This window comes from Tachypleus tridentatus, chromosome 6 (genome assembly GCF_004210375.1).
Source record: "Tachypleus tridentatus isolate NWPU-2018 chromosome 6, ASM421037v1, whole genome shotgun sequence".
Taxonomy (NCBI): domain Eukaryota; kingdom Metazoa; phylum Arthropoda; class Merostomata; order Xiphosura; family Limulidae; genus Tachypleus; species Tachypleus tridentatus.
Window position 1 is genome coordinate 141,391,074 of NC_134830.1, and position 25,389 is coordinate 141,416,462.

General features: G+C 31.8%; 1 protein-coding gene across 1 annotated transcript; it reads left to right on the forward strand.

The window, feature by feature from the left end:
- The first annotated feature begins 4,084 nt into the window (after window positions 1-4,084).
- On the forward strand, window positions 4,085-25,219 carry LOC143253870 (sphingomyelin phosphodiesterase 4-like). The gene is made up of 9 exons (XM_076508357.1): window positions 4,085-4,400; window positions 4,854-4,991; window positions 10,715-10,860; window positions 13,654-13,744; window positions 14,963-15,078; window positions 15,716-15,839; window positions 21,507-21,725; window positions 22,411-22,683; window positions 24,359-25,219. Exons 1-9 carry the CDS (start codon window positions 4,290-4,292, stop codon window positions 24,512-24,514), a joined length of 1,374 nt encoding a protein of 457 aa, XP_076364472.1. The 5' UTR covers window positions 4,085-4,289; the 3' UTR covers window positions 24,515-25,219.
- Window positions 25,220-25,389: the final 170 nt, after the last annotated feature.

Below are 25,389 nucleotides of genomic sequence, written 5' to 3' on the forward strand. Positions count from 1 at the left end.
AGACAGGTGGAGTTTATGTGTGCCCTCCCTGTGTATATTTGTTAGCAAAATTTCTCGAAAATGACTGAATGGATTTGGAAAAATGTTGGTAAACATTGGGGTTATGACCCAACTCAGAAGTTATTTATTTTTGGAGGGCCAAGATCACAACAAGGACATGAATATTCAAAAAATCCCTATCTATTAACATGGTGGCCATGTATAGAACATTATTCTTCATTGTCCTTACAAAAATAGTTCGTGTCCCTTGACAACGACAAACATACGAACATATTTTCGTATTTCTTGGGAGCCGAATATGATCGACGCTATGTATCAGAGGTTTGCACTTTACTGAGTGACCCAATAGTTAAGTCAGATGTTTGACTTTCTCGAGGCTTTCATAGTCCACGCGTACTAAACTGTTTAGTTCAACAAAGTTCATTGTTATATATTCTACTTATGTAAATTAAATGTAACAAATAAAATCAACAAAGTAAAATGTCTTACACTGAATTGAAAATGTTCGTTTTTCGTTGGTCATTTTCAAATTGGACAAAATGATCTGAAAAATTCGAGCTCAAGATTTGACTAATGTGAATATACAAACGTTAAGTGCAGGTAAAGGAAAAATATGCTACAATGCGAAATAAAATGCGTTCTTCTTCCAGAAATACATATATCAGTTCTCATTTCTTTGTTCATTCTTCCGTAAACAGGGAAAAGCCATCGTATTCTTCTTGTATTTTTGTAATTCTCAAATCCAAATTGCATTACGTGATATATTTTTGTCGCTCATGTGTTGTAATTTTATTTACCATATTTCAAGTACACTCAATGTTACCTTTATGAAAATAAAAATCCTTTAAAAAAAGAGAAAAAGTTATTGTAATTTATATGTTGTTTGTTATTGCTATATTTAAGAATGATGTTTATTAATAGTGCTTTTACGCCCCCTATCACACAGTGGCAAGCTTGAGAGCTTATAACGCTACATTTGGAAGTTTATTACCTGCGATGGGCACAGTACAGACAACCCATTAGTCAGCTTTGTACTTCACAATGAAAACTCTGGTTTCATATATTAGATCTAGTCCTCTACATTTTAAAACTTTTTCTGGCTTCAACTAAAAACATTAGATGCTGATTCATCAAACGTAGTTTTTACTTCAATAATTCTTTTTAATGTGCTTGTACCAACAACTTAATGAACACTTAAAGAAATTAACAAGTTTATTAAAAAAATGTTCTCTATTATGCGATAGGGTTTTTCTTGCTGGTTCTTTAATAAAAGTATTAAACAGTTAAATTATATTCTTAGCATTTAGTTCCCAGTTGAAACCGCCTTCTAGAAAAAAGTTCTATTCTGTTTTCAGAATTTCATATTTAACAAACTATTAAATTTTACTCACAGATTTCGTATTGTTTTTCATTTTTACACTGTATTAAATACTTGTCTCTGCTCGGTAGCCTCAACCAATCTGGCTTTCCTTTAAGAAAATACACAAATACATTTGGCACTGTGACTAGATTCAACATAATTTGCTTTCCTACAATTTTCATAATGTTAATATTCACCGTTTATTTAACACTATGTTTCTGTCATACTAGTAATATATTACGTTATACATTTCTCTCTTGATAACTTCGTATCTATGATTAAGGTGTTCGACTCGAAATCTGAAGGTAGCTGGTTCAAATCCCCGTCGCATCAAACATGCTCTCCCTTTCAGCCGTGAGGGCGTTATAAGTTAGGTCAGTCCCACTATTCGTTGGTAAAAGAGTAGTCCAAGAGTTGGCGGGGGGTGGTTATGACTAGATGCCCTCTCTCTTGTCTTACACTGCTAAATTAGGGACGGCTAGCGCAGATAGCCTTCGTGTAGCTTTGCGCGAAATTTCAAAACAAACAAACAAATAAACTTCGTGCTCCCAACCCGAATAGCATAATGGTACTTCTGTAGACTTACAAAGCTAGAAACCGGTTTTCGATACACGTAGTGGGCAAAGCACAGATAGCCCATGATGTAGCTTTGTGCTTAACTTTAAAAACAAAGAAATATTATAACTTTGCATTTTAAGGCTTCTTTTAAACTTCCTACTAATCGGTTTTAAGGAGTAAAAAATCGAATCCTTGGCGCAACGCATCTTTTTGCACATGTGCGAATTAATTTCCGTCATCTGGCCAAGTAAAACAAACACATTCGCACAGAACTAAAATTATAATAAATACACGTAACAAAAATAACTATTGGCAGTAATAAACTGAGTAAGAATACACTGATTCCAGTAAGAATTCAATTGGAAATTACTTGGATGGCAATTAGCTGCAACAAGGAGAAAGAAAAAAAAACATATTACATTTCCTATTACGACAACAAGTAAAACCTTTGATGAATTACCAGATAAACTCGTTTCATTTGTGCCGTGAAGAGGCGAATTAGTAGAGAAACTCAAAAAAGTAACACCACTCCTATAAAAGCAACCTCAGCAACTAATAATCACCATTATAAAAGTTAGAGTAGATAAGTCTAAATAATCTAAATTACACAAATTTTAACTATAAAAATAGTTGTTACTAAACTTTCATTTTTATCCCTAATTTTAGTTTTAATTTCAACAAAGAAGAAATAGATTACATGTATATTCATCTTTAATTTTACTACAAAACTAAATTGGCTAGGTGGGTTAAGAACACTGTGGAACGAATAAAAACAAGAAAGTTAATTTATGCAAACACTGGCAATTAAAATCCCTTAAAATACAATATTATTTAAACTTTTTAATATATCTTCATTCTAAACCCCTCGCTATCTACCACTCATGAGCAACTGTTTTATGATGTGTGTGTGTCTTTCTCATAGCAAAGCCACATGGGACTGTCAGCTGAATCGAGTCCCTAATTTTAGCGTTGTAAATCCGTAGACTTACCGCTGTACTAGTGGGGGTCTGTTTTATGATTTTTAACTTAGATGAACCCAAATTTTCAGTAAAAATTCTTCTGTTAACGCATAGTAATTTTAATATTTTTACTTCAGTCTCGAATATAATCATCGCTATTTAATGAATTAATAATTAATTACAAATACATTGCTTTTTTATATAATTTAGAAAACTTGCAAATCATAGAAACTCAGATTTAATAAAATCTTACTTTTAGGCAATTATACTTTGACACCTATTTATGGGCTATCTGTGCTTTGCCCACTACGGGTATCGAAAACCGGTTTTTAGCATTGTAAGTCTACAGAAGTACCATTATGCTATTGGGGTTGGGGGCACGAAGTTTATTTGTTTGTTTGTTTTGGGATTTCGCGCAAAGTTACACGAAGGCTATCTGCGCTAGATAATAAAAATCTAACTCTTCAAGAATTACTTTACGTTTTACCTCGGGAAAAATTATTTTGGTATTGGTATTTGTTTTATATATATGACTACTGACATAATCTTAAGTCAGGAAAAAATATTATGTCTCATTGTTTATGAGAGATTTTACTAAAGAATAAAATGTAACTGAAATTTTAAATTTTGTTTGTTTAGGTAATAATGGAATACTTAGCATTTGGCTCTTAGGATAATGTTCTGACCAAAACCCGTCTGTCCGAAAATGAAATATCATCAGTTTGTAAAGAAGTATGTTATATTGACAGTTATGAATAGAGGTTCTTGTAATTTTGTTTTCTAACAAATGTCTAATGATTACAATTTATTTAAAATCTGTTCAATACTTATTGCAGTTCCTTTCCCATGTCTGTTATGCAAGAATTATTATATTAATAACATTGCTTATATATAATAATAATAAAAGCAAGTGTCTGTGCGTGTATGTTAAAGTCATAGCTTGAAGAAGGAAGAACCCAAAATCCAAATATTTTGCACCTGTACCAAAATGCTCCTGAGGGTATGCACCTGAGTATCACGTATATGTGCATCTATTTAAGGAAGTAAATTAACAAAAACCACATAGAACAGGAGCTGTTCGTTGCATTACAAATACAAACCACAGACAGACAAACACATGTGTGTAGGTGTATATGTGGATATTTTTAAAGAAGGAAACTATCAAAAGATCTACATCGAAAAGAAGTTGTTCCCTATATAATAAATTTTAATGTATAGAAAAGTCAAGGCAAAAATTATACTTTTATGCTAAAATGGTTTCTGAATTTTCACTATAGCATTTTTACTCAAATGAAAATTTTATTCTTGGTTCTTTTCATCATGTAGCTGGCTTTGGATAATGTGCCGTTATAACACCACAATAAAGTAAACGAACATCAACGGCCGTCACTCCGTACTGGTTGGCTCCCGAAATGGTTAAAAAGAAAAAATATGGACGTGAAGTCGACATATGGTCTTTTGGCATTACAATTATTGAGATGATTCATGGGGAGCCTCCTTATTGTAATGAAGATCCCATCACGGTAAGTGTTGCCAACCAGACCGTACAGCCATGGAAAAAAAGGGTAGATTGAATTTCAACTTTCTCCTTATTTGAATGTATTCTCCTTTTTGTATGCAAATACTTAGATGAGATGAGAGTAGAAAATTATGATTGAATAAATCTATAAGAGTCTTCTTCTGGATAAATTTAAAGTATTTCGGAATCAATTTCAAGATCTTTTAAGAATTTGGGTGAATTAATGCTTGCGTTGGTTAAAGAGAAATGTTTCTGTGATAATATTACTCATAAAAATTATCATTGTTTCACAATACCCAACTTCTTAATAGTTATATTTCTTTTACTTGAAAACACAATTGTATGATTTGGTTGAAATGTCTTCCAGCGACTCTAATAAAAAAAGACAGAACAAGGCTTACCCATTAATCACACATATAGATATACATAAAGTCATGATGTCCCATTTCTTTTTCAGATATTTGATCTCATAGCGAAAAATGGGAAGCCTAATATTAAAGAAAAAGATAAGATGTCTCTGGTATTCCAAGATTTCTTGTACAAGTGTTTGGAAGTAGACATACAGAAACGATACACAAATTCTGAACTCTTGAAGGTATGTTGTGAATTACTGTTACTTCACTATTTTGTTTTACTTTCAACCTATTATCCTAATGACATACATCAAAAAGCAATATTAATAAGTAGAGGAATTCGTTGTTGTGCTTGCATGTTCATTTTACAGTTTGAGTACATCGACTTAAAACATCACTGCGTAATTTATCATTTTTATTTTGTAATATCCATCAATCCCATACAATATCACATTTTACTGCTGGTACAATTCTTACATCCCTCACCATCTGTTGTGTAAATATTTTGACACTGACAATTTTTTGTTCACGTTTTGATATTACCATCACATTTGGAATTTTACAAGAAATTATAGAAAGATTCATGTAGGATTGCTAATGAGCAGTGAGTTGTATTTTTTAAAATTTTTTGTAATAATCTTTTTCTGATGCTTTTTTATGATAAAGTTTTTCTAACATTTTTAACGGTAGAAAATTTAACCTTGAAGACATTTGTTTAGAGATAAATGATTAAATATTAATTGTTATTTATTGATCTACAATGCCAGTTGGATTTACACTACACTTGCATTCTTCTTGTTCATACAAATCATGTTGGTAGAGAGTTGTAGCTTAACATATGGAGATATATATGCTCTTCATTTGTCAGAATATCTTTAGTATACTGTGCCTTGTAAAATATATTAAACTTCTCATACAGAACTGTACAAAAGCATTAGAACAAAGTCAAAAATAGATTTCAAGATTCCTCAAAAGAACAAAGGAAGGTAAATATCAAGGAAATATCAAATTGTATTAATATTATTATCATAACTTAGCACAATAGAAACTTAGTGAGAGTGACTGAGTACAGGAAACAGTTCACATTTTGTATGTCTCTCTCTTTTGCTTTAATAACTACAGAAAGCCTTTTGGATACTACTGTAAGATATTTAAATAAAGTATCTTTGAGATTTTACTCTAATTGTTCCTAATACAATCATATAAAACTTCTTTAGAAGTAACTTTTGATTTCTCAATATTTTTATTTGACAAATCTGCTCAGTTGAATTAAGATTGGGGCTCTGTATGGGCTAATGCATCATTTGAATGATTCTAACAGCTTATTAGTTTAACTGAGTAATTTCTGCATAGGTTGTATGGGTGTTTTGAGACATTATCATCTTGGAAGTAGAAATGTTTACCAATAATATGCAAACAAATGGGTGCACCATGATGGATCAGTACTTGACGTTCCTTGTGCTAGTGTGTTATTCCATTTATATTGTAGATATGTTCTGTCACCTAAGCAGAAAAACCACACACCATTTCTCCTATGCTTCATGGCAGGTGCTATACATAGAAATAATTATCTATTGGCTATCTTCCACCAGACATACTACCTACATTTTGACCTAAATACTGCAAACTAGGACTCATCCATCGATAACACCTCTTTCCAATTATTAGCAGTCCAGTTTTTGTGTAATTTTGTTGAGGTAAATATCTTATCAGTTTTCTTTTAACTGCTTCACAACCAAATATTCCATTATCATGGAATTTTCTTGATCCTTTAGATCAGGACACTTTTCTGTCATTTAATATTTGCTCATTTACCTCATGTTTGAGATCAGTGGTAGTCTTCCTTTTGTACTGAATGCTTCGTAAAAAAAATACTTAACATCAGTATCAGTGAGTTTAACTGTTCTGCCTCTTCGTTTCCCATGTTCAAATTTACCTGTCTTGACCTCAAGATATATGGTGTACTTAATGGCGACTGAGGAACAGTTCAATTCTGCAGCAATTTGTCGGAGAGTCCAACTAGCATCACATAAAGCTTTTATGCAAGTTCTATGATTTTCTGACAATTCTTCATGCCTTGGGGGCTGTGACATGACAACAAAATTTAATGTATGGTGTTAAACACTGTTTTATGAAGGTTTATTTGTGGATTGCTACTAAATTTATTCTTCCCAGTATATAAATGTTTTATATGCCTAGTTCTCTGTTAAGACACTGCATGTGGTTCTATGACAATTATTCCAAGCCCTATATTTCATTCAAGCAGGAATTCTAAAGAATATTGATTATTCTTACACTGGTTCATTCAGTTCTCAAGAGGGATCAGTGAATAGTTACCATTGTGTTGAAATTTACAATCAGTTACTGCATGAGAGAATTATATCCGTAAAATGGAAATAGTGACAAAATATTATCTTGTCCTAGCACTTTTGCACAGTACTGTCTGTATACAGAGACTGATTTAACAACATGTTTATGATGTAGATTTAGTACTTTTTTAAACAAATGATTTTTTTTATTTTTCACACAGCATCCTTTTATATTACGATCAAAGGAATGTGAACTTCATAACTTGTTATAAGCGATGTGAGACAAATATTCATCCTCGTTGAATTTTTTTGTGTGTGTGTGTATTTTATGTGTTGTAGTTTTTTTTATATATTGTAAACACTGGCACTTTAAATATTTATGAAGTATAAATTTGCTGATTTGTTTCATATTTATTAATGTTATTTGATTGTTAAATTTCACTATATGTAAATGTTTTATAATGTATAATATCATAATAAAATTAAAAGAATTAGAGGGGAATTTAATTTGTTTGAAATTACATTATTCTGTTCATATTTAGTGATTAACTCAACTCTAGAAAAGAATAAATAATTAAATATCATATTGCCATTTTTGGTCAGGGTTATCATTTTATTTTCACAACAGATAATGTTTGTGCTAAAACCACCCAAATATATACAAATAAAAAAATATAGAAGTTTTCAATAGTTTAATTGGTATTTCACAAGATATATCAATCTTACACAAAATATTTCAAATAATATAAACAATATCTTCATATTTTGCAGTTATATCACTGAAATTACAAAACATTAAAGAATAAAAATAAATATTTCTAATAAATCAGCATGACTATTGATAATTCAACAGGAACACCATCGCTGTCTATAAATTTTGCTTATTCCATCTTACATTGTCGCTTTTAGCTTTGCTTTCAGTTTGGGATTTTAAACATTCTACAAACTCTGTGTAGATATCGCAAACAAATTTTGTCATTATGTTTCTTAGTATTTTGGAGATTTAATGTTCCTAATTTGAGAATGCTGTACAGGTGAAATGCAATTGCACAAGGACAGTTCTTACAGACACATGAAACTGATTGGTTTAACTTCATAAAGGTGTGCAGGCCGTGATGGTAGGTAACTGGTGGCAGTTTATTATCCATCCGTGATCATTGAGAAGATAAATTGATATATTGTTAAAATCTGAACTTTTGTGGATTAGTGTAGCAAGAACATCTCTTTCGAAGTGTTACATAAAGCATTCTCTGTTGGAAGAGAACCTTTAGAAGTGATGTATTGTTTGTGAAAAACAGTTTTGTGAGTGAAGTGTAGAGAGGAGTGTTATGAAGTAAGGCTTCCACGAAATTGTTGGATATGAAAAATATCATCAATATACTTTCTGTAGAGAACACGTTTGGAGCTTTAATCTTGTCATACACCAATAAAAATAGCTTAAAATGAACAGGGGCATTACTGTGATAACATTTTGTCAGGTCAGATCACGCTATTCCTATGTTCGTATCTTTAAAGGATAATGCATAGATTTTGTTTTCTGTAGAGGTTTAAATGTTCCAAATTTTATAGAGCATGGTCCAGTTAACTTGTCAAGCTGTTGGTAACTGGTTAAAAGAAACAACACATTTCTGCTTTAGTTAGTGTTGTTTTAGGCAAAGAATTTCAATATGCATGATTGATTTTTGTATTCTCCTAATGGGGAACATATTCTGAAAGATTTGCTTTGTGTTCAAGCTCAGCTAACATATGTATACTTTTATGACTGTTCTGATTTTGTTTATGAGTTTTGTCTGAAACTAACTACTTATTTCATGAAGTGTGAAATCATAAACTGTTGACAAATTTGATGTATTGTCAATAAAGAGGTAGTTTAAGAAACAGTTGTTTTAGAAGTGTATGTAAACAGTTTTTGTTATATTTTACTATCAGTACAGTAGTTTATTGTTTACTGGACACTTGTTGACATTGTGACATTCTAAGTACACGTCTTACTGTGGTAATGTTTTTTGTGGCGTGTATTTCAGCTATTTCTCAATTTTATTTTATTTTTAATCTCCAGATTTACCCTCGTTGGTATGAAGTGCCAATTTTTATGCACTTGTTCTTTAGGTTTTATACATTTAATACACTCTTTAATGAAAATCTTTTTTCTAATATTAGATTACTCTTTCAAATTGCCCCAATTCCTACTTGTATATATAGGATTTATGCGTAATTATTCTTTAATTTTTGATGATAATGCATTAGTAGAACCTTAGTATTATCCTTACTTTGGGTTCAGTTTCTAAATCAGTGACTTTTTTGTTTAATCTTTCTTTCATTCTCTTTTCTCTTCTGACCAAAGTGACTGGGAGGAAAATTTCCTTATTTACTTTGTTACCACTTTCAGTTTCTGTGTTTTAGTTTAGAGGATGTCAAACTTTCTTGTCTGCAGACCACTTTGGTCTGAACTTTGCACATTTTCGATTAAGACTGCAAAACAACCATCAGAATTAATAGTAAAAAATATCACTGCTTTTGATGTATTTTGTGTTTTGGACCAGTCTGTAGACTACCTAGAGGACCCTTGCAGCTACAAAGTGTTATATGTATCTCTCTCAGAGGCTTTTTTTTTCTTTCTTTTCACTACTCATATTTAATTTTTTAGGATTGAACTCTTCCTCTCATCAGATTTTGCATTCTTTAAATAATTTTTAAATAGGCAAGTCCTTATTGTGGGTCAATAATAATCATCTGTCATCATATTTTTCTACCTTAACTTCTTGGCTGTGAAATCAGTGGAGGAACTTGTCTTTGATTTGTTTTATGAAGTTAAATTTCAATCTAAGGTTTTATTGTAGGCCCAAGTTTTGTGGCATCTTGTTCTATTGTTTGTTTGATGTTTACGATAAACTGTAGTATTTTCTCTCTACTCATCTGTCTTCAAAAGTCATTTAGCCATCCGTGCTTTTTATTGTAGACTTGGGCTTTATATTTGCTCCATTTCTGATTGATTTGCTGCTTAGAGCATGCAAGCTTAGGATGTATTCTTTGACCATTTGTACTATTTCTCAGAGGGCTCCCTCACAATTTGCAAAGCCCACAGTCAAGTTTCTCCATTATTCCCATTTACTTCTATGGCTGCTCTGCTAGATTTCAGTATGCTGTTCCTAATCCTTCACTTATACCATACCTTAATGACTTTTGAAGCATGGTTAGCGAGACAGCATCTGCTAAGTTTAGTCCTAATAACTCCAGAATTGTGGGTAGAGTTTGAGAACAAAAAAAAAATCATACCTAACAAGAATTAGTATAAGATAATTTGGTATGCGAAAATGTTTCTGTTCTTATTTGTATCTCAAAATAGTCCAAAAGACCTTCAGCTTATGCTGCTTTTATTAGCTCCATCTTCACATTTCTGTACAGTTTATTTTCATAAGCACAATTCTGTACAGTTATCCTAAGTTGCTGTGACTCCATATTTCTTGTGTTCCTAAATACTCCCCTCTTTCTGATATTTCTCTTATAGCAGAAAACCTTATATCTGTAGAATTTAAATAATTGACTTTGTTAAAACATTTGTAGGACTCTAGAACCAAGAAAAGGTTTTTATGACAATTAAAATGTAATTTTCCCATAATTTTGCTTTACACTTTTTGTTTTCTCAATTTTAACAGGAACATTTTGTGCCAACTCATGACCACGTTCGATTGGTTTGTATTTTTGTCAAACATCTTCGTTACTTTGTAAATAGCTGTTTACTTCACCATCACAGCTTACCATACCAATATGACCCTCCAAGTCCAATGGAAGAACTGAAATAGTAAGTATAATCCTAGAAATTAGTTTTTCTATGTTAAATTGTAATGACCTAAACCAAAATATCTGTACAATAAGGGTCCAGCAAAAACAATTTTTTAAAAAATAACAGAAACCCAAAATAAAAGTAAAACAACTAGACCACAAATTTTATCACTTTCAAGAAACAGTTAGAAGACCAATGCCTGGCCAAGACTAGGTATGGACGTTAATAAATAATACAACATAAAAATCAGTGTTATTAATGAATTAGGAAAAAGAACTGGAAAGATGAATAAACAACCCAACTTCCAAAAGATCAATAATAATGAATGATATTAGCAGTAACTAGTTCGAGCTATATCTCATGTACCAACTTGTTTATGAAAGCTAGTTATTTAGTGGTTATACTGTGAGGTTACGGCTCATGTGACTAGCGATTATCATAGATTTACTTAATATTTCACAACATTAATATCTGTATGTCACTGCTAGAGGAAGCTTGCTTTGGTTTCATGTTCACATATTTACTCAGAATCAACATGCTCTAGCTAGAGGGTCAGTTAGTGCTTTAATGTAACTACAAATTCATAGTTGAATTGAACAATAGAAGGAATAACAAATGAACAATAAACAAGACCATAACAAAATAAAAGTAGAATTTGTTATCTCGCAATATGTTTTGAATTATTTGAAAAACTTTGATTCAGTTACAAAAACAAGTTAGAACAACTGTTAAAAAATGTCCATCTCTCCCTTCTCAGTTCTCCTGGTGAATTATAATAATTCAAATTTTGCTACAAGTCTTTTGAAACTTGTATTACTTTACTTTCTGAAAATGGTCATGACATCAAATAACTCAAAACCAGGACTGGAAAGGCCAACTTCAGGTGACTAATGCTGAATTTTGAACTTATCCCTTAGTCATCCTGGCAAGCTATGACAATTACAATTATGATACAGAAAGTCCTTTACAACTTGTATTATTGTAGTTTTTCTCTTACTGCTGAAGACTAGATATAAAAATTGGATTTAATGCTATTTGTTTTTAATTTGAAAATTCAACTTTGTTTTGTTTTACCTTAATTTCTTTTTATGAATTTTAATAATTTAACTTTTTACTGGATGTTTGGTGCAGATAGCCTAGTTGCTTTGCGCCATAAAACAAACCAACCAACCAACCAACTTTTCTCCTGTCAACATTATGTTTTTTGTGTTTAGTTTTAACAGGTGAATTGTATTTCATTTTTCATCCAAGTAACAGGCATAAACTTACTTGAAGATAATTTAGAACCATATCTAACCCACTTTCCTGCAAAAATATGTTGTAGTTATGGAATATGGTATAGGCAAGAATAAGTAGTGATAGATGTACACATTATGACATCCTATGGTATGGTAGCACTAGTTACGTTCTTTATTATAGGAGCTATGCCCTACGATCCTTTATGCTACCATTTATTGGTATAATTGATCCTGACTTCAGCCTAATGTATGATAATGCCTACTGTATGTTAAATTCGTTGACAAGGTTCCTCGATGTAAAACTTTTAGTTTTATCAAATGTGTATGGGATATTGGGAAATGTATCATACCCCATTAATTAACTTCAGACAGTGAATATATGGAAATGACCCTTTCAGAGAGGGTCTTATATAACTCAAGACATTATCAAGAGAAGGGTAGCAAATTGTCCAAAATCTTTTGAAAATCTGGAGGGCTGGGTGGAGAGAGGTGTAATTAGACCAAAGCTGGTTTAAGTGAGTTCCTGGTGAACGTACAGTCATGTGCTTCCAAACAATGGCTTTTCTACAGCAGTAGATAACAGTCATGTACCCATCTTAGTGAATATAATGTTTACATTAGAGATAGCAAGCAGAAGCATTTTAATGTAAGTTGGTAAGATGCTCAAAACTGGCTTTAAACTTGAACAAGACTTCAATAGAGTGATGGTATTTGGAAAATTAAAATTAACTTTTCATATATCATTTTGTTGCAACAAAATCAGTTTACTAAGATTTAAGATAAATAATACTCCTTTCAGCTCTATGGTAACAACTTCACTCCCAGACTACATCCTGTAACACATATTGTGTGTATACTTGCAAACTATTGTATTATCCCAATCAAGACTAAATTTAACAATGGTGCTAGACTTTTAATTCTGCTGTTACAGATCATACTCGATACTGAGGACAAATGTCATTAGCTTCAAAAATATAAAGGCATCTCAAACCACATTCGATTATATAGGCTGACTGGTAAATTACTTCTCTGTTTACTATCATAAGACTATCCCTTGGATACATGAACTCAACCTACAACTGATATTACTCAATACATTGGTTCTTATCTTGACATAGTTTACAATTTTCTGTGATAATTGAGAGAACTTCATACCAGTGGTTTTACCTTATTGTAGTTACCTTTTTTACTGCATGTGTGTTTTTGATAAAATTTTCATAATTTCAGTAAATTCTTGATTAAAATTACTTAAAGTTAAGCTACATGAATTTGTCTTCTTTTACTTTCAGTTATCCAGTAAAACATATAATTAGAATTCTTTAGAAAACGTATGTTCAAATACAATTACTGTTTCCTTTAAATCAATAGAAAAACTGACACTTCTTTCATTTATTACTTTACTTCTGGCTTGTAATCAGCCAAAAGGAGTAAAATATTACAAATAACATTTTTTGACTAGATTAAATTGTTACTTACAGCTGTTGATTGGTAGGACTCACTTTAGTATGTCTTTAGTGTTATGCTATAAAGAAAAAAGGTTTGGTTATTCTCATATATTTATATTTTCTTTAAGTTCAATTCTGCCACAGTTGGTGCAGAAGAAGCTATATACATTTCTTCGTCTTTGTTTTGACCGATGGCCTTTTGATGCCTCCTTTCACATGGTAAGTAACATTTCTTAACATATCTTCTTAGTGGATAAATATTTGTCCACTTTACCTATTAATTCAATTAACATTGCTTTCTTTTCTTCCTTCTCACATTTCATATTTTGTTTCTTTTTTCTGTCCACAGTTTCTGCTAGTACAGTGGTAAGTCTACAGATTTACAATGCTAAAATCAGGAGTTTGATTCCACTCAGTGGACTTGGCAGATAGCCCAATGTGGCTTTGCTATAAGAAAACACATATTATTTCTGTCCATTAAACTATTATCTGTATCTTGTTTGAGCCAATCACTTATTTTTCATTAGTTCTTTATATTTGGTCAACTATTTTTATGTTTAGTTTCATCTGGTAATTTTATCTGTTATTTCTGCTTTAAAGGTTGTTTGTGTGACTTCCACTGGACTGGTGGGATTCCATTTTAAAGTTCAAAGTGTGAATAAATTAGATTGAGGCCACAGAAGTTATGGTTTAAACTGGATTATTTGTGGCTTTTATCATACTGTAGTGGAACACCTGTAGAAATTTGTTACACTACCTTTTGCTAAACTATCTACTTTATATGGTTTTCTGCAGATAGCAGTAACTCCAAGAATTTATATTGACAAAAGAAATTTCAGATAATATTAATTTTTTAATATTTTTTTGTTTACTTCTCGGTTAGAAAAGTAATTTGAACTACATATCAAAAACAGTATCCAACTTTTGAATTGCTATTGTTAAAATCCTGTTTTCATGATACAGGTTCAAAATTTTTTTTTTTTATTGGTGTTTGAAAATATAATTAGTAACTTATTTATTGAGTCATTTCTGTGTATCTTTTCTTGCTTGTGGATTTTGAATAACTTTGTTATGTCACATCATCTTACTCAGATGTTTTCAGGCAAACAGACTGTTTCTTTTCTTTTTTTTTTTCAATAACACTTACAGTTTAGGCTTAGGCTGAGTAGAGTGTGTGAAAGTTAAGACTGATTTAATTGTGTATAATTCAATTGATTTGTAGGTATAATATTGTACTTTGTTTCAGTTTTGGTAATTGCAAATGTAACTTGAATATCAAATAAGTGAAAATTAAATATTTGGAATAATTTTCTCCAGTTAACAGAGAAATCTAAGATTATTCTTTCAAAACTTAAAATTATCTATTTTTAATTAGATTTACTACTTGTTTATTTATTAGTGTAACCTTGGTGGTAATGTTTTTTATTCTTATTCTAGCCACTTGAAACATGGCTCAGCTACATTCAGCCATGGAGGTATACCAATCCTCTTGTAGAACCAACTAACACTGGCATGGAGAAGGAAGATAAAGATAGGTCCATGGATGTGAAGTGGTAAGTTGAAGAGTAGTGAAGATAAAGTAAAAATTAATAATAGAAGAAATGTGGTTGTGGGACGAACTTATTACTATAAAGGTTGATGAAGTACACATTCAATCTGTAGTTGTAGTAAAGATTCATTGATGAATTGGAAGTGTCTTCTGTAGTTGATGAAATAATATATGTTTACTCTGTATATGGTTGTTTTTTAGATGTAATTCATAAAATAGAGATGTAATAAATTAAGACTGGTAAGATCATGTTTTAACTGTAGGTGTGGAAAAGCTGGTTTATAGATATGTTGTCTGTATTCTTAGTAAATGTTGGTGAAGTTTAAATTTTAGTTTTGTGGATTTAAAGGCTAATGAAATACAGATTTATAATCTGTACATTTATTGATTAATAAAGTACAGGTGCTTGTTTTTTTATAATACAGAAAGTTATATAATGAAACTAAAGTTTTCATCAAAGTCAGAATAACTCATAATTTAATAATTGTTTTCTAGCTTGACACATTTTGTAAATAATGTTGATCTGTAAAATATTTCTTCATTTTCAACTTGGACAAGAAACATTTTCAGTCACTGGAATGCAAGAAACTTTAGGGCTTTCCTTGTATGTATCTAATAATAAATGGTTTCTCTTTCTCTAGGAAGAAGATTATCACAGAAAACTTGTGTTTTTACACAGCCATTTTTCAACAGTTGCTTCCTCGTTTCTTTCGGATTGAGCTGAGCTCTCCTAAAAATGCTTACATGTTGTTTCGTGTTACAAAGGTAGAGCCATATTTTGTTATGTTTTGAATTTTAAAATCCATGTGATAATCTCTATGGCAATTTAAATTCCTTATTGAAAAATAAAACTCTGTATTAAAGGATGGCCATTAACCTTGAGGAAATGATTGAGTCAGGAAAAAATTATCTTTCAGTTTTATTTCGGAAAATGTGTTCATACGTTAATTTTTCCAGCTATTGATGTAAAGGAGCTAGAGTACATTATATAAAAACAAAGCCAAATATGTAAATCAATATGTCATGTGACAGTCACAGCCAGTTTAGAATGTAATGTATCATAACTACATTATAGTGTTGTTTGATGTTTAATAGGAAGTCTAATGCCACCAACCACTGATGCTTTTGGGAAGTATATAACAGCCCTGTCTGACACAAAATATTCATACACTCAGCTCATAAAAATGTGTTTAGGTCTTGGATCCAGAGTTTCCAAAATTGGGATACCCCTTGTATTTAGTGAGTTTTGAAAACAAAGGAATATGGATCAATTTGAGAAACCCAGGACCACTAAGAAAGAGACCTTCAATCAGTCAGAACCTAGTTATAGTAATTGAAGTATGGTATCTTGTAAGAGGTGAGAACTCACAAACACAAATGTCAGTGGCAAAAGCCATTAACGAGCAACAGTAGTGTGCACCATAATCAAGAAGAATTTTCATTTGAAAAAGTAACACAAGCCACATAACAGTCATATACCTATCTTAGTGAATATAATGTTTACATTAGAGATAGCAGGCAGACCTTTTTAATGTAAGTTGGTAAGATGCTCAAAACTGGCTTTGAACTCAAACAAGACTCCAGTAGAGTGATAGTATTTGGCAAATTAAAATTAATTGGCTCTGGGTTTTGTTTTTGTTTTTACAAGTGATGTAAAATGGAACATTGATTGTGGCATTTCTACTGGGACTGTAGTCCTACAGCCACACAGAAATTGGGAGTTGAAACTTAATAATAGTAAATCACAACCATGATATCCTGATTACTGGACATTTTAAACTTTTTACAACCCTTAATGTCTTGATTTACTTAACTACTACTGTCAAGAATCACAGATGGTTTTTAACTCTTAGTTTTGTTGCTTTATTCTAAACTTGTCTTTTGAGAAATAGGACTATAGTAAAGTGTCATGGTTGTAATGATGTGGTAAAGCTCTAAAGTCATTTTAGTATAATGTACTCAACCTCTGTGTGTTAGCATAATATTGGTCATTCACTCTGTATGATAATTGTCTAATTCATGATTGTTGATGATAGATTAGACCAACTGTTCTTTTATAATTGAAATTGTAAGATTTTACTTGTAAGAAAATACTGAAAAGAAAATGTATGTTAAAGTTTTTATAAGCAGACTTAAGTGGTGTTAATTTGCTACAATTTTGGTCAGAATGTTGCCACCCTATATTATTGAGTAAAAGGATATATTTGTAGCTAGATTAAATCCTTTTCTATCACATCCAAGTAAAAATTTGTAATAATATCTATGTAAAAAAATATGTACTGGGAATCAGGTAAAAATATAATTTGCTTAAAAATCTGTCCTTATAAAATGGAATATTTTTAAATTAAAATTAAATTACATTTGACTAAAATCAAAATTAACTAACTAATCTCACTGTGATAACACAAAAAATGTATTTCTGCTTTTACCCTAGTAACATAATCTGTAGTAACCATGAGAGACCACGTATTCAAGAATATTCCACTGTGGTAAAAATTAAAATTAAAGTTTTTCATTAATCAAATATTAAGGTCTCTTAGAGATATCTATAGATAATCACAAAGCAGTATCTTTGTAAGGTTATAAATTATTAGTAGAAAGAAAAACATAATGATAGCTAAGAAAAATTGTTCTGGATTAGCTGATTAAAGGGTTCTTTTTCTCAGAAGTTAAGAATGATTTATTTTGTATGTCAAATCTCCCGAATTTATTTTCGTACACAATCCACTTTTAGGTTTTCTCTCAGCCAAACCTGAGCACTATGATATCTGAAGGTGAGTCAACCTATACTTGGAGGTGAAGTATTTGCTCATGAGTAAATGAATTATGCATTTTTCAACTCCAATTTATCCTTTTGGAAATTTAACTATAATGCCTAACATTTTGCAAGTATATTATTACAATGATTTCTATTACTGTGTAGGCTTTGGAAATCACTTTCACTTCTGTCTGCTATTAGAAACTTATGAGTTATTTTATTTTTAATGAGTATTTCAATTTTTGAATGGATTTTTAATTTCAAATGTTTAAAATAAATATTATGTTACAGGTGACTCATTAGTGTGGTACTTACTTATGATGTTTCAATATGTTTCTTTCTGTAGAATTTGAAATTAATAGAGCAGGTGAATATTCGTTTTTCTGACTGAAAAAGATGTGCCAAACAATTTCTGTCTTGACAATATCTCTTTCCATTTTCTGTTTCTTATGCTATCAAAAAAATCTTTAGAAAAGTAATAAAACTAAAACAAATGTAATTATAAGATCTTAAAATAATTTGTACGTTTAATTCGTTTTCACTTGTTTTTTTAAATGTTTAAGTGGAGTCCAACCTCTGTGAAGCTCCAGCACATCTCCTATGTCCAGCCTTCTCTTCACCCTCAATCCATAATGTATCAGTCAGTGGCAGTCTGAGACAACAGCTTTCTGACTTAAAAGGGTCAGGCTTTCACTATAAACCACTTTTTGGTGAATATCAGAGATCACACGTGAAGCTATGGATTTCTCATTACATATTTTATTCTCTATTACTAGACTTATGTTAAGTATGATCTGATTGGCAGTTTTTGTTACATAGGCTATTTAATTTTGTTAATCAGAAGTTCATTACCCAGTTCTAGCATCCAAATACTAAAATTTTGGTGATATATCAAGGTTCCCACACATTTTCGGAATTATAAAATATTCAGGAAATTGTTACATGACTTAAGGTTGTGGTATGAACTGGAGAGTTCTGTTCATTATGAAAAAAGATAAATGATGGCTAAGTCAGTTTGCCCTTATTAACCATAAAGGTAAAATATTGGAGTAAAAATAGGTCATGTTTTATTTCTCTTTTTAATAATTTGTTTAACCATTTTCCAGTCTCAAAGATTTTGGATTTTTGTGAAAGCTTTACTACATACAGATATTTTTAAAAAATCTAAAGACTCTAATGTTGTATTCCTTTGGTTACTAAGGTCATATAACTTAGACTGTACCATTGGCAGATTACACCATATATGCCATTATATTGTGTACAGTTTGATCCAATTAGGAAACACCACACAGTAGGAACTATTGTTTAATAAAATGTTGGTGAATCATGTATGCATTCATAATTTACCACTAAAGCTAACAATATTTTGACTTTACACAAATATTTCTGAGGAAAATTTCCAAACTTCTTTTACAATATAACAGTTAGTGTTAGGGCATAGGTGATTGTACTGCCAATTGTATTTAACAGTGGTACTGTAGTAGCTTGGCCTAGATGTTATGATCTCTTGTTAGTGTGGATGGAGACCACTTGGGAATCTTAAATTATAAATTAAGATCAGTCAAGATATTTAGTGCCATAAATCAAAATATACTTAAAACCATTATAAACATGATGAAAATGAACCTACTTCTTAGAAAATAAGTTTGTAGATGGTTTGAATGGATAATGAAGAACATTTTTCATAAAAATGAATGATGTTTTGAAACATCATACATTTATAATAAAGTTTTTTTCAATACCCATTCAAGTCATTTCCAAAGTTGTTATAATTTCCCTTACTTGTCATTCCTTTGTCTATTTTGTTAGAACTGTAATGTTTATGACTTGGAGATTTCATGGTTGTTGAGAATATAAATAATACTTTGTTGTAACATTAACATAACAAAATAAACAAATCAACTGGGACACATTCACAACAATTGCATGCTGTGCTGGAATTGACAAGAACATACAAAGTTAAACTGTTCAGATACTTATTTTAACAAATTACCTGTTTACCTTTCTTAGGGTTATTGCCCATCAATGAACGTGTGGTAAGTTAAGGTAGTTGACATTACTGACCAGAAACACTGTCAGAATGTGCAATATCAAGTGTCTTTGTCCTTATGAAACCTTGACAGAAGTAACACATCCAACAGCATGTTTCACAGAAATGCCCATCAAGGGTCCATTCCCTACCCTGAGAAATCAATATTCTCCATCTTGTTCCATTTGAAATTTTCTTGGTTCTGCTATCTATCTCTTTGATGACACATTTCCTGCCTCTGTTTTGACTATTTTAACAGCCAAAACAATTGTGTAGTCATATTTCATTTAATCATTTCTCACCAGTCAGTGCATTTTGACAAATCAAACAAAAGTTTAACTGTTTTTGGAAGTTCTATGTTCATGTCTTGGCTAAATACTAGGGATGAATACCAATTTTAGATCACACACACTTGGCACCACCATGCCAACTTCACCACTAACCCCATCTCACCCTTAAGTATCACCACCAACTTTACACTGATCTCACTGGTGATCTAAGTTAGATAAGTTATTGGTCTTGAGAATACCCATCATGTTGCACAGTTTTTTTTATAGATTTTACTATTATTGTGATAAATTTCCATACCTCTCTTCTTCAGTTGTTTGAGGATACAGAGTAAAAAGACATCAGGAAATATTTTGTAAAAATTGTAATCTTAGCATGTTTCTTATCAAGTTCATCAAAATTATCTTTAATTTCAAACGAAATCTTGTTTTTTCAAAGTTTTTAAATGCAGCAGTGTCTTTTGCTTGGGAGTACTAATCTAAGACTAAATTTTTGGTCATTATTGATGGCAATCATCATATTGTAAATAATTTTATCTGTAACCCTGTTTTCTATAACCCCAATAGGTACTTTCTGGCAGTTCAAAAGCTAATTAATTCTTGTCTACTACGTTCGAAAATATTTTCTGTGTATAGGACCGTCAGTCTAAGTGTTCATGTTAATTCACGTTGGATGTCAACTTAATTGTTTGCCTACAAAATCCTCCAACATTTTTGGAGCTTTCAGGACCAAGTTCAGTCAGCTAACTTGTGGTGTTTTTATCTATATAGTCCATAAAGGTGGGCTATAACATTCATGGAAGTTTCAGACCAACTTCAGGATCCTGGGGGGCACCATGATTACAACTGTTTTCATACTCCCACATACAACTTAGCGGGACCAAATATGTAACATGTAATTTGGTACCATGAGCAAGTGTTCTAACAGGATTTGTTTTGGAGGCACAGGCCTCCCTTACAGTAGCTTTAAAGGTATTATAGAGATAATGGAAAAGCTGAGTCTGGCATGGACAGGTGGTTAGGATGCTCGACTCATGATCTGAGGATCACAGGTTCGAATCTCAGTCACAACAAACATGGTTGCTCTTTCAGCCATGTGGGTGTGAAAATGTAATGGTCAATCCCACTGTTCACTGGTAAAAGAGTAGGCCAGTGTTGGTAGTGGGTGGTAATGACTAGTTACCTTCTCTCTAGTCTAAAACTGCTACATTATGAACGGCTTGCACAGATAGCCCTTGTGTAGCTTTGTGCAAAAGTTCTAAACACATAAAATGGAAAAACTTGATCAAGTCTTGAGAAATGGTATTTTGCAATAGTTAACAAAAATTATGACAATTTTCTGTATTTTCTCCTTAAAGGTTCAACAACTGCTGCACCTTATTGCCCAAGCCCGTGCAACAATAGCTGGAGTAATCAAACTTCAGGAAGCTTCCCAAAAAAGTTGGTTTTCAGAACTTATGGCCTTCTTTAGTCTTAATGAAAGTTCCTATGCTGGTGATGAGTACAGTGCTGCAGAAGCAAAAAAAGTTGAATTACATCTGGAATCTGCCATCCATCAACTGAGTGAACTGTTTCAGGTTTGTTAAACATTGTTTTATTGTGTGCGTGTGTTGCAAGAAAAATATATTGTGTTTTAATGTCTTGTTGTAATAAAATCTATTGTTAGTGCTATAGTCTTTCTTGTGTGTTTTTCTTGTATGGAGTTGGAAAGGTGGGCCAAACAATAAGGTGTAAGGTATTGATAATTCTTATTAATGCTTTGGTTGTTTTTCCTTCTGAAGTTCAGCATGTACATAGTTATAAAGATGATAATACTTATGAGTGCATCTTACCATTTATTGGTGTTTCATTCATTGTATTTGTAGAGAATAAAGTTCATTAATATATAACCACAATTTAGAGTCTGATCTTACATATAACATGGCTACTTTCTGTCAGTTACACTGTTTTAGAAAAGTTTCTAGAAATTGCAGAATATTTTTACAAAATATAAAAGGATTATATTCTACACACTACTAGTTTTAGGACACTGGTTTTCAAATTTCTTAACCCCCCCCCTTGAAAAAAAATCCACATCCTGACTGAGGTCTCCCAAGAGTACATGTTTTAAAATAACAGGGCATATTGAAAATCATAAGTTTTATTTAGGAAATTTTGTACACCATAGATGAAATTATCCACGTTTGTTAAGATGGTAGTACATACACAGTTTCAAATAAATTTAATTGATTAAACCAACTGCAGAACTCTGTTTATTTCCAGCTGCCCATTATCAACACATCCTCTATTAGCCCAGTCTCCACAACACCAGGTGTCACCTTAGTAGGTTCTTTCCTCAAACATCTGACACCAGACACAGTTCCCAGAGACAATGGACCCCAACTAACACCACTAGGTCGATATCAACTTATAAATGGAATTCGTAAGTTTCCTCTTTGTTACCAAGGAAATCCAGACCTTCAACCAGTCAGAAGCTTTGAGGTGGCATTCTTGGTTCGATTACTTCATCATGTATCAACAGTGTTAAATGAAAAGGTAAACATACAAGTTTTTTATATCATATCAATAGCTCAACTTTAACAGTGATGTCCTTTCTCAATTAGTGGACTGCTTCATCCTCATATTAATTCTCCCTTTCTACTCTGAAGTAAACCTGTTACGTTTGTTGATTAAATGTCTTATTTCTGTTACAGTCCTTATCATCATAATTTCCTGACATTATTATATTTTTATTAAAACATAGTTGTATGAAATCATAAATTTAAATATTCATATTAGATTTAATTATTGTCTGGAATTCCAGTTTCCTCATCTGGATCATTAATTTATCAATTTAAAAGTGCTGAAGTGAAAAAATAAATCCCACTGTGGTGTCTCATAAACATAGTGAAATAAAGCTATATGACATTATTCACATTGAATAGTTTTACTGATGCACTGTTAAACTGAGTTTACATTCTATATGGTTTTCCTCTAAAGGGAAGTAACTTGTACAAGGAAATAATATGCATATCAGGATAATGCTCACATTACACACATTATGAAGTCAACTTCATGGGATCAGAAAATGTATCACCTTTGAGGATAGTATGTGAGTGTAAAAAGAACAATAACACTGGATGATACTCTTGTCCTCAGGTGAGCAATGCAAAATGAACTCTGGAAACAAGAGTAATTGGATAAAGAGGGTGTTTTTACTCATCACTGTTCCTTTTCGTTCACTGATGATGTGGCATGTTTTCAAGAATAAATACTAGTTTACAATGAAAGAGAAGCAGGTAACTGCATTAGTTAAGGAAGTGCAGATTGGATTCATTGCTTGATGCTGTGATCTTTCTGTATCTTAATCTTGTGTTAGTCTTATGCAAAACTTTTCCATAGTCACTCTTCTGATGTCCCAGTGGACTACATCATAAAAAAATTAATTGAAAAATATTTGAGTAATATAGTATTATTTGGGAAACACTAAGGTTCAATAAATGAACATTGTTTCTTTCTTTTAACACCTAAACTAAGTATAACAATTCAACAAAAACTAACTGAATACTGAAGCTACTGAGAACAGTGAACATGTATGCAATTCCACCTGTCAACACCAATGTTTACAAAGTATGTGTGGTCTGTGAAGACCCAGGAAGACTATTGCAAGGTTAAAATTTGTGAGGGTAAGGGTCCATTGGCCATGTTTACTCGATTGTAGTGCAAGCATTTACCTTTGCACTTGGTATGCTTGCTTTTCCAAGTTGTTTCCCTTACACAGGTGAACGATGGTGAAGCAAAAGTTATTTTGAAAGCCATTTTAAAATTGGAGTTTTAAGTTTTTGAGATTCAAACTGTGGAAAGGTATGCACACTAAATATTGGAGCATGAGAAGTTAACACTTTTCTCATTTAAGATCAAGGTATTTAAGCATCTGTGGCTGAAGAATCAGTGATTTAATCCTTATAATATTCTGCTATACATTTAATAATACATGTTCATGTTTTCATAAACAACACTGGCTGTAAGCAAATATGATTGTTACTACTATGAAATTGAGATTTGTTTGAGAACTTTAATGGACTACAAATGCCTGTTGAAGACATGAAGACCTCACTACGCAATCTAAAACAGGCAGTTGCAATCCATTGAAATTCTCAAATTCTAAAGTGAAACAGTGAAGTGAGATTTATCTAAAAGGAAATTATCTAATTTTTTTCCTCCCCTTCAGTATGGAGTGGAATTGTATGATTTGTACTACAGAGACAGCTTGCTCGGACATCTCGCAAGACAGCTTCTATCTCCTCCAATGCTCTACCTAAGAACGACCAAAACTGAGACTGCAGAATCTTCACCACGTGAACCGCACGTTACCTCCTCGTATTAACCTTAGGTTCATGGCCTACCAGCAAACTATTGGCTATTTGCTTGAACTGGTTTTATTTGGTTACATGTGTGGCTACAAACCTTTAACAGTTATCTTCCTGGTATTAGTTACAGTATTTTTTTACTGCATCCTGAAAGCATTTTTTAAGCCTATATCACCTCTGTCTCTCTCGAGTAGCTTTGAAAGTTCAGAGAAACTTGGTTGTTGAGAAGTCCTGCTGTGAATTCTGTAGTCGTTAAGGAGAGCTCTAATGTTTGTCTTTAGTCATGTTAACCCAAAAAGCTATTGGAAGGAGCTGGAGGGACAACAACGTGACTAATTCATAAAGCATACTGCATCTTACCTGTGATCAGTTTTAAGTGTGGGTGTAGTTAGTAGCTACTGACATGCAATAATGGAAAATATTAAGATGCTATTAAGTAAAAAACAAAGACTTTCACAGATGTTCCTTAACGTTATTGTGAAAACGTAGTGATTTCAATATTGTTGGTAGTTACAGAATCAGAGATTTTTCGAAGAGTATACTTCTAGTTGTGCTGTAAGACAGTAAATTTGAAGATTGTGTTCTGAACAATTTACATGTGATTATAAGCAGCAAAATTAATCATTTTAAAAGCTTTGTTTATAAACTGTGAAAAATAAAAGGTTTTGTAATTTATCAATTCCTTGTTACTTGCTTCTAAAGGAATAAATCTAATCACCTGAGTTCGAGGTGCCTTTGCATTTTCATATTTTTTTTAATATACCTCTACATAATAAAGATTTCATCAAGTGTTACTTAGATATGCTCTATTTTGAATAACTTTTGAATTTTAGTACAAGTATTTCAGTATTATAGCTTCACTGTGTACAATCACTGTTAAAAAAAAAACTAA

Coding starts and splice junctions, on each gene's coding strand:
- LOC143253870 (XM_076508357.1), top strand. CDS start 4,290: ATGGTTAAAAAGAAAAAATATGGACGTGAAGTCGACATATGGTCTTTT. Junction 4,401..4,853: donor GTAATGAAGATCCCATCACG/GTAAGTGTTGCC, acceptor TTTCTTTTTCAG/ATATTTGATCTCATAGCGAA. Junction 15,079..15,715: donor AGGTCCATGGATGTGAAGTG/GTAAGTTGAAGA, acceptor CTCTTTCTCTAG/GAAGAAGATTATCACAGAAA.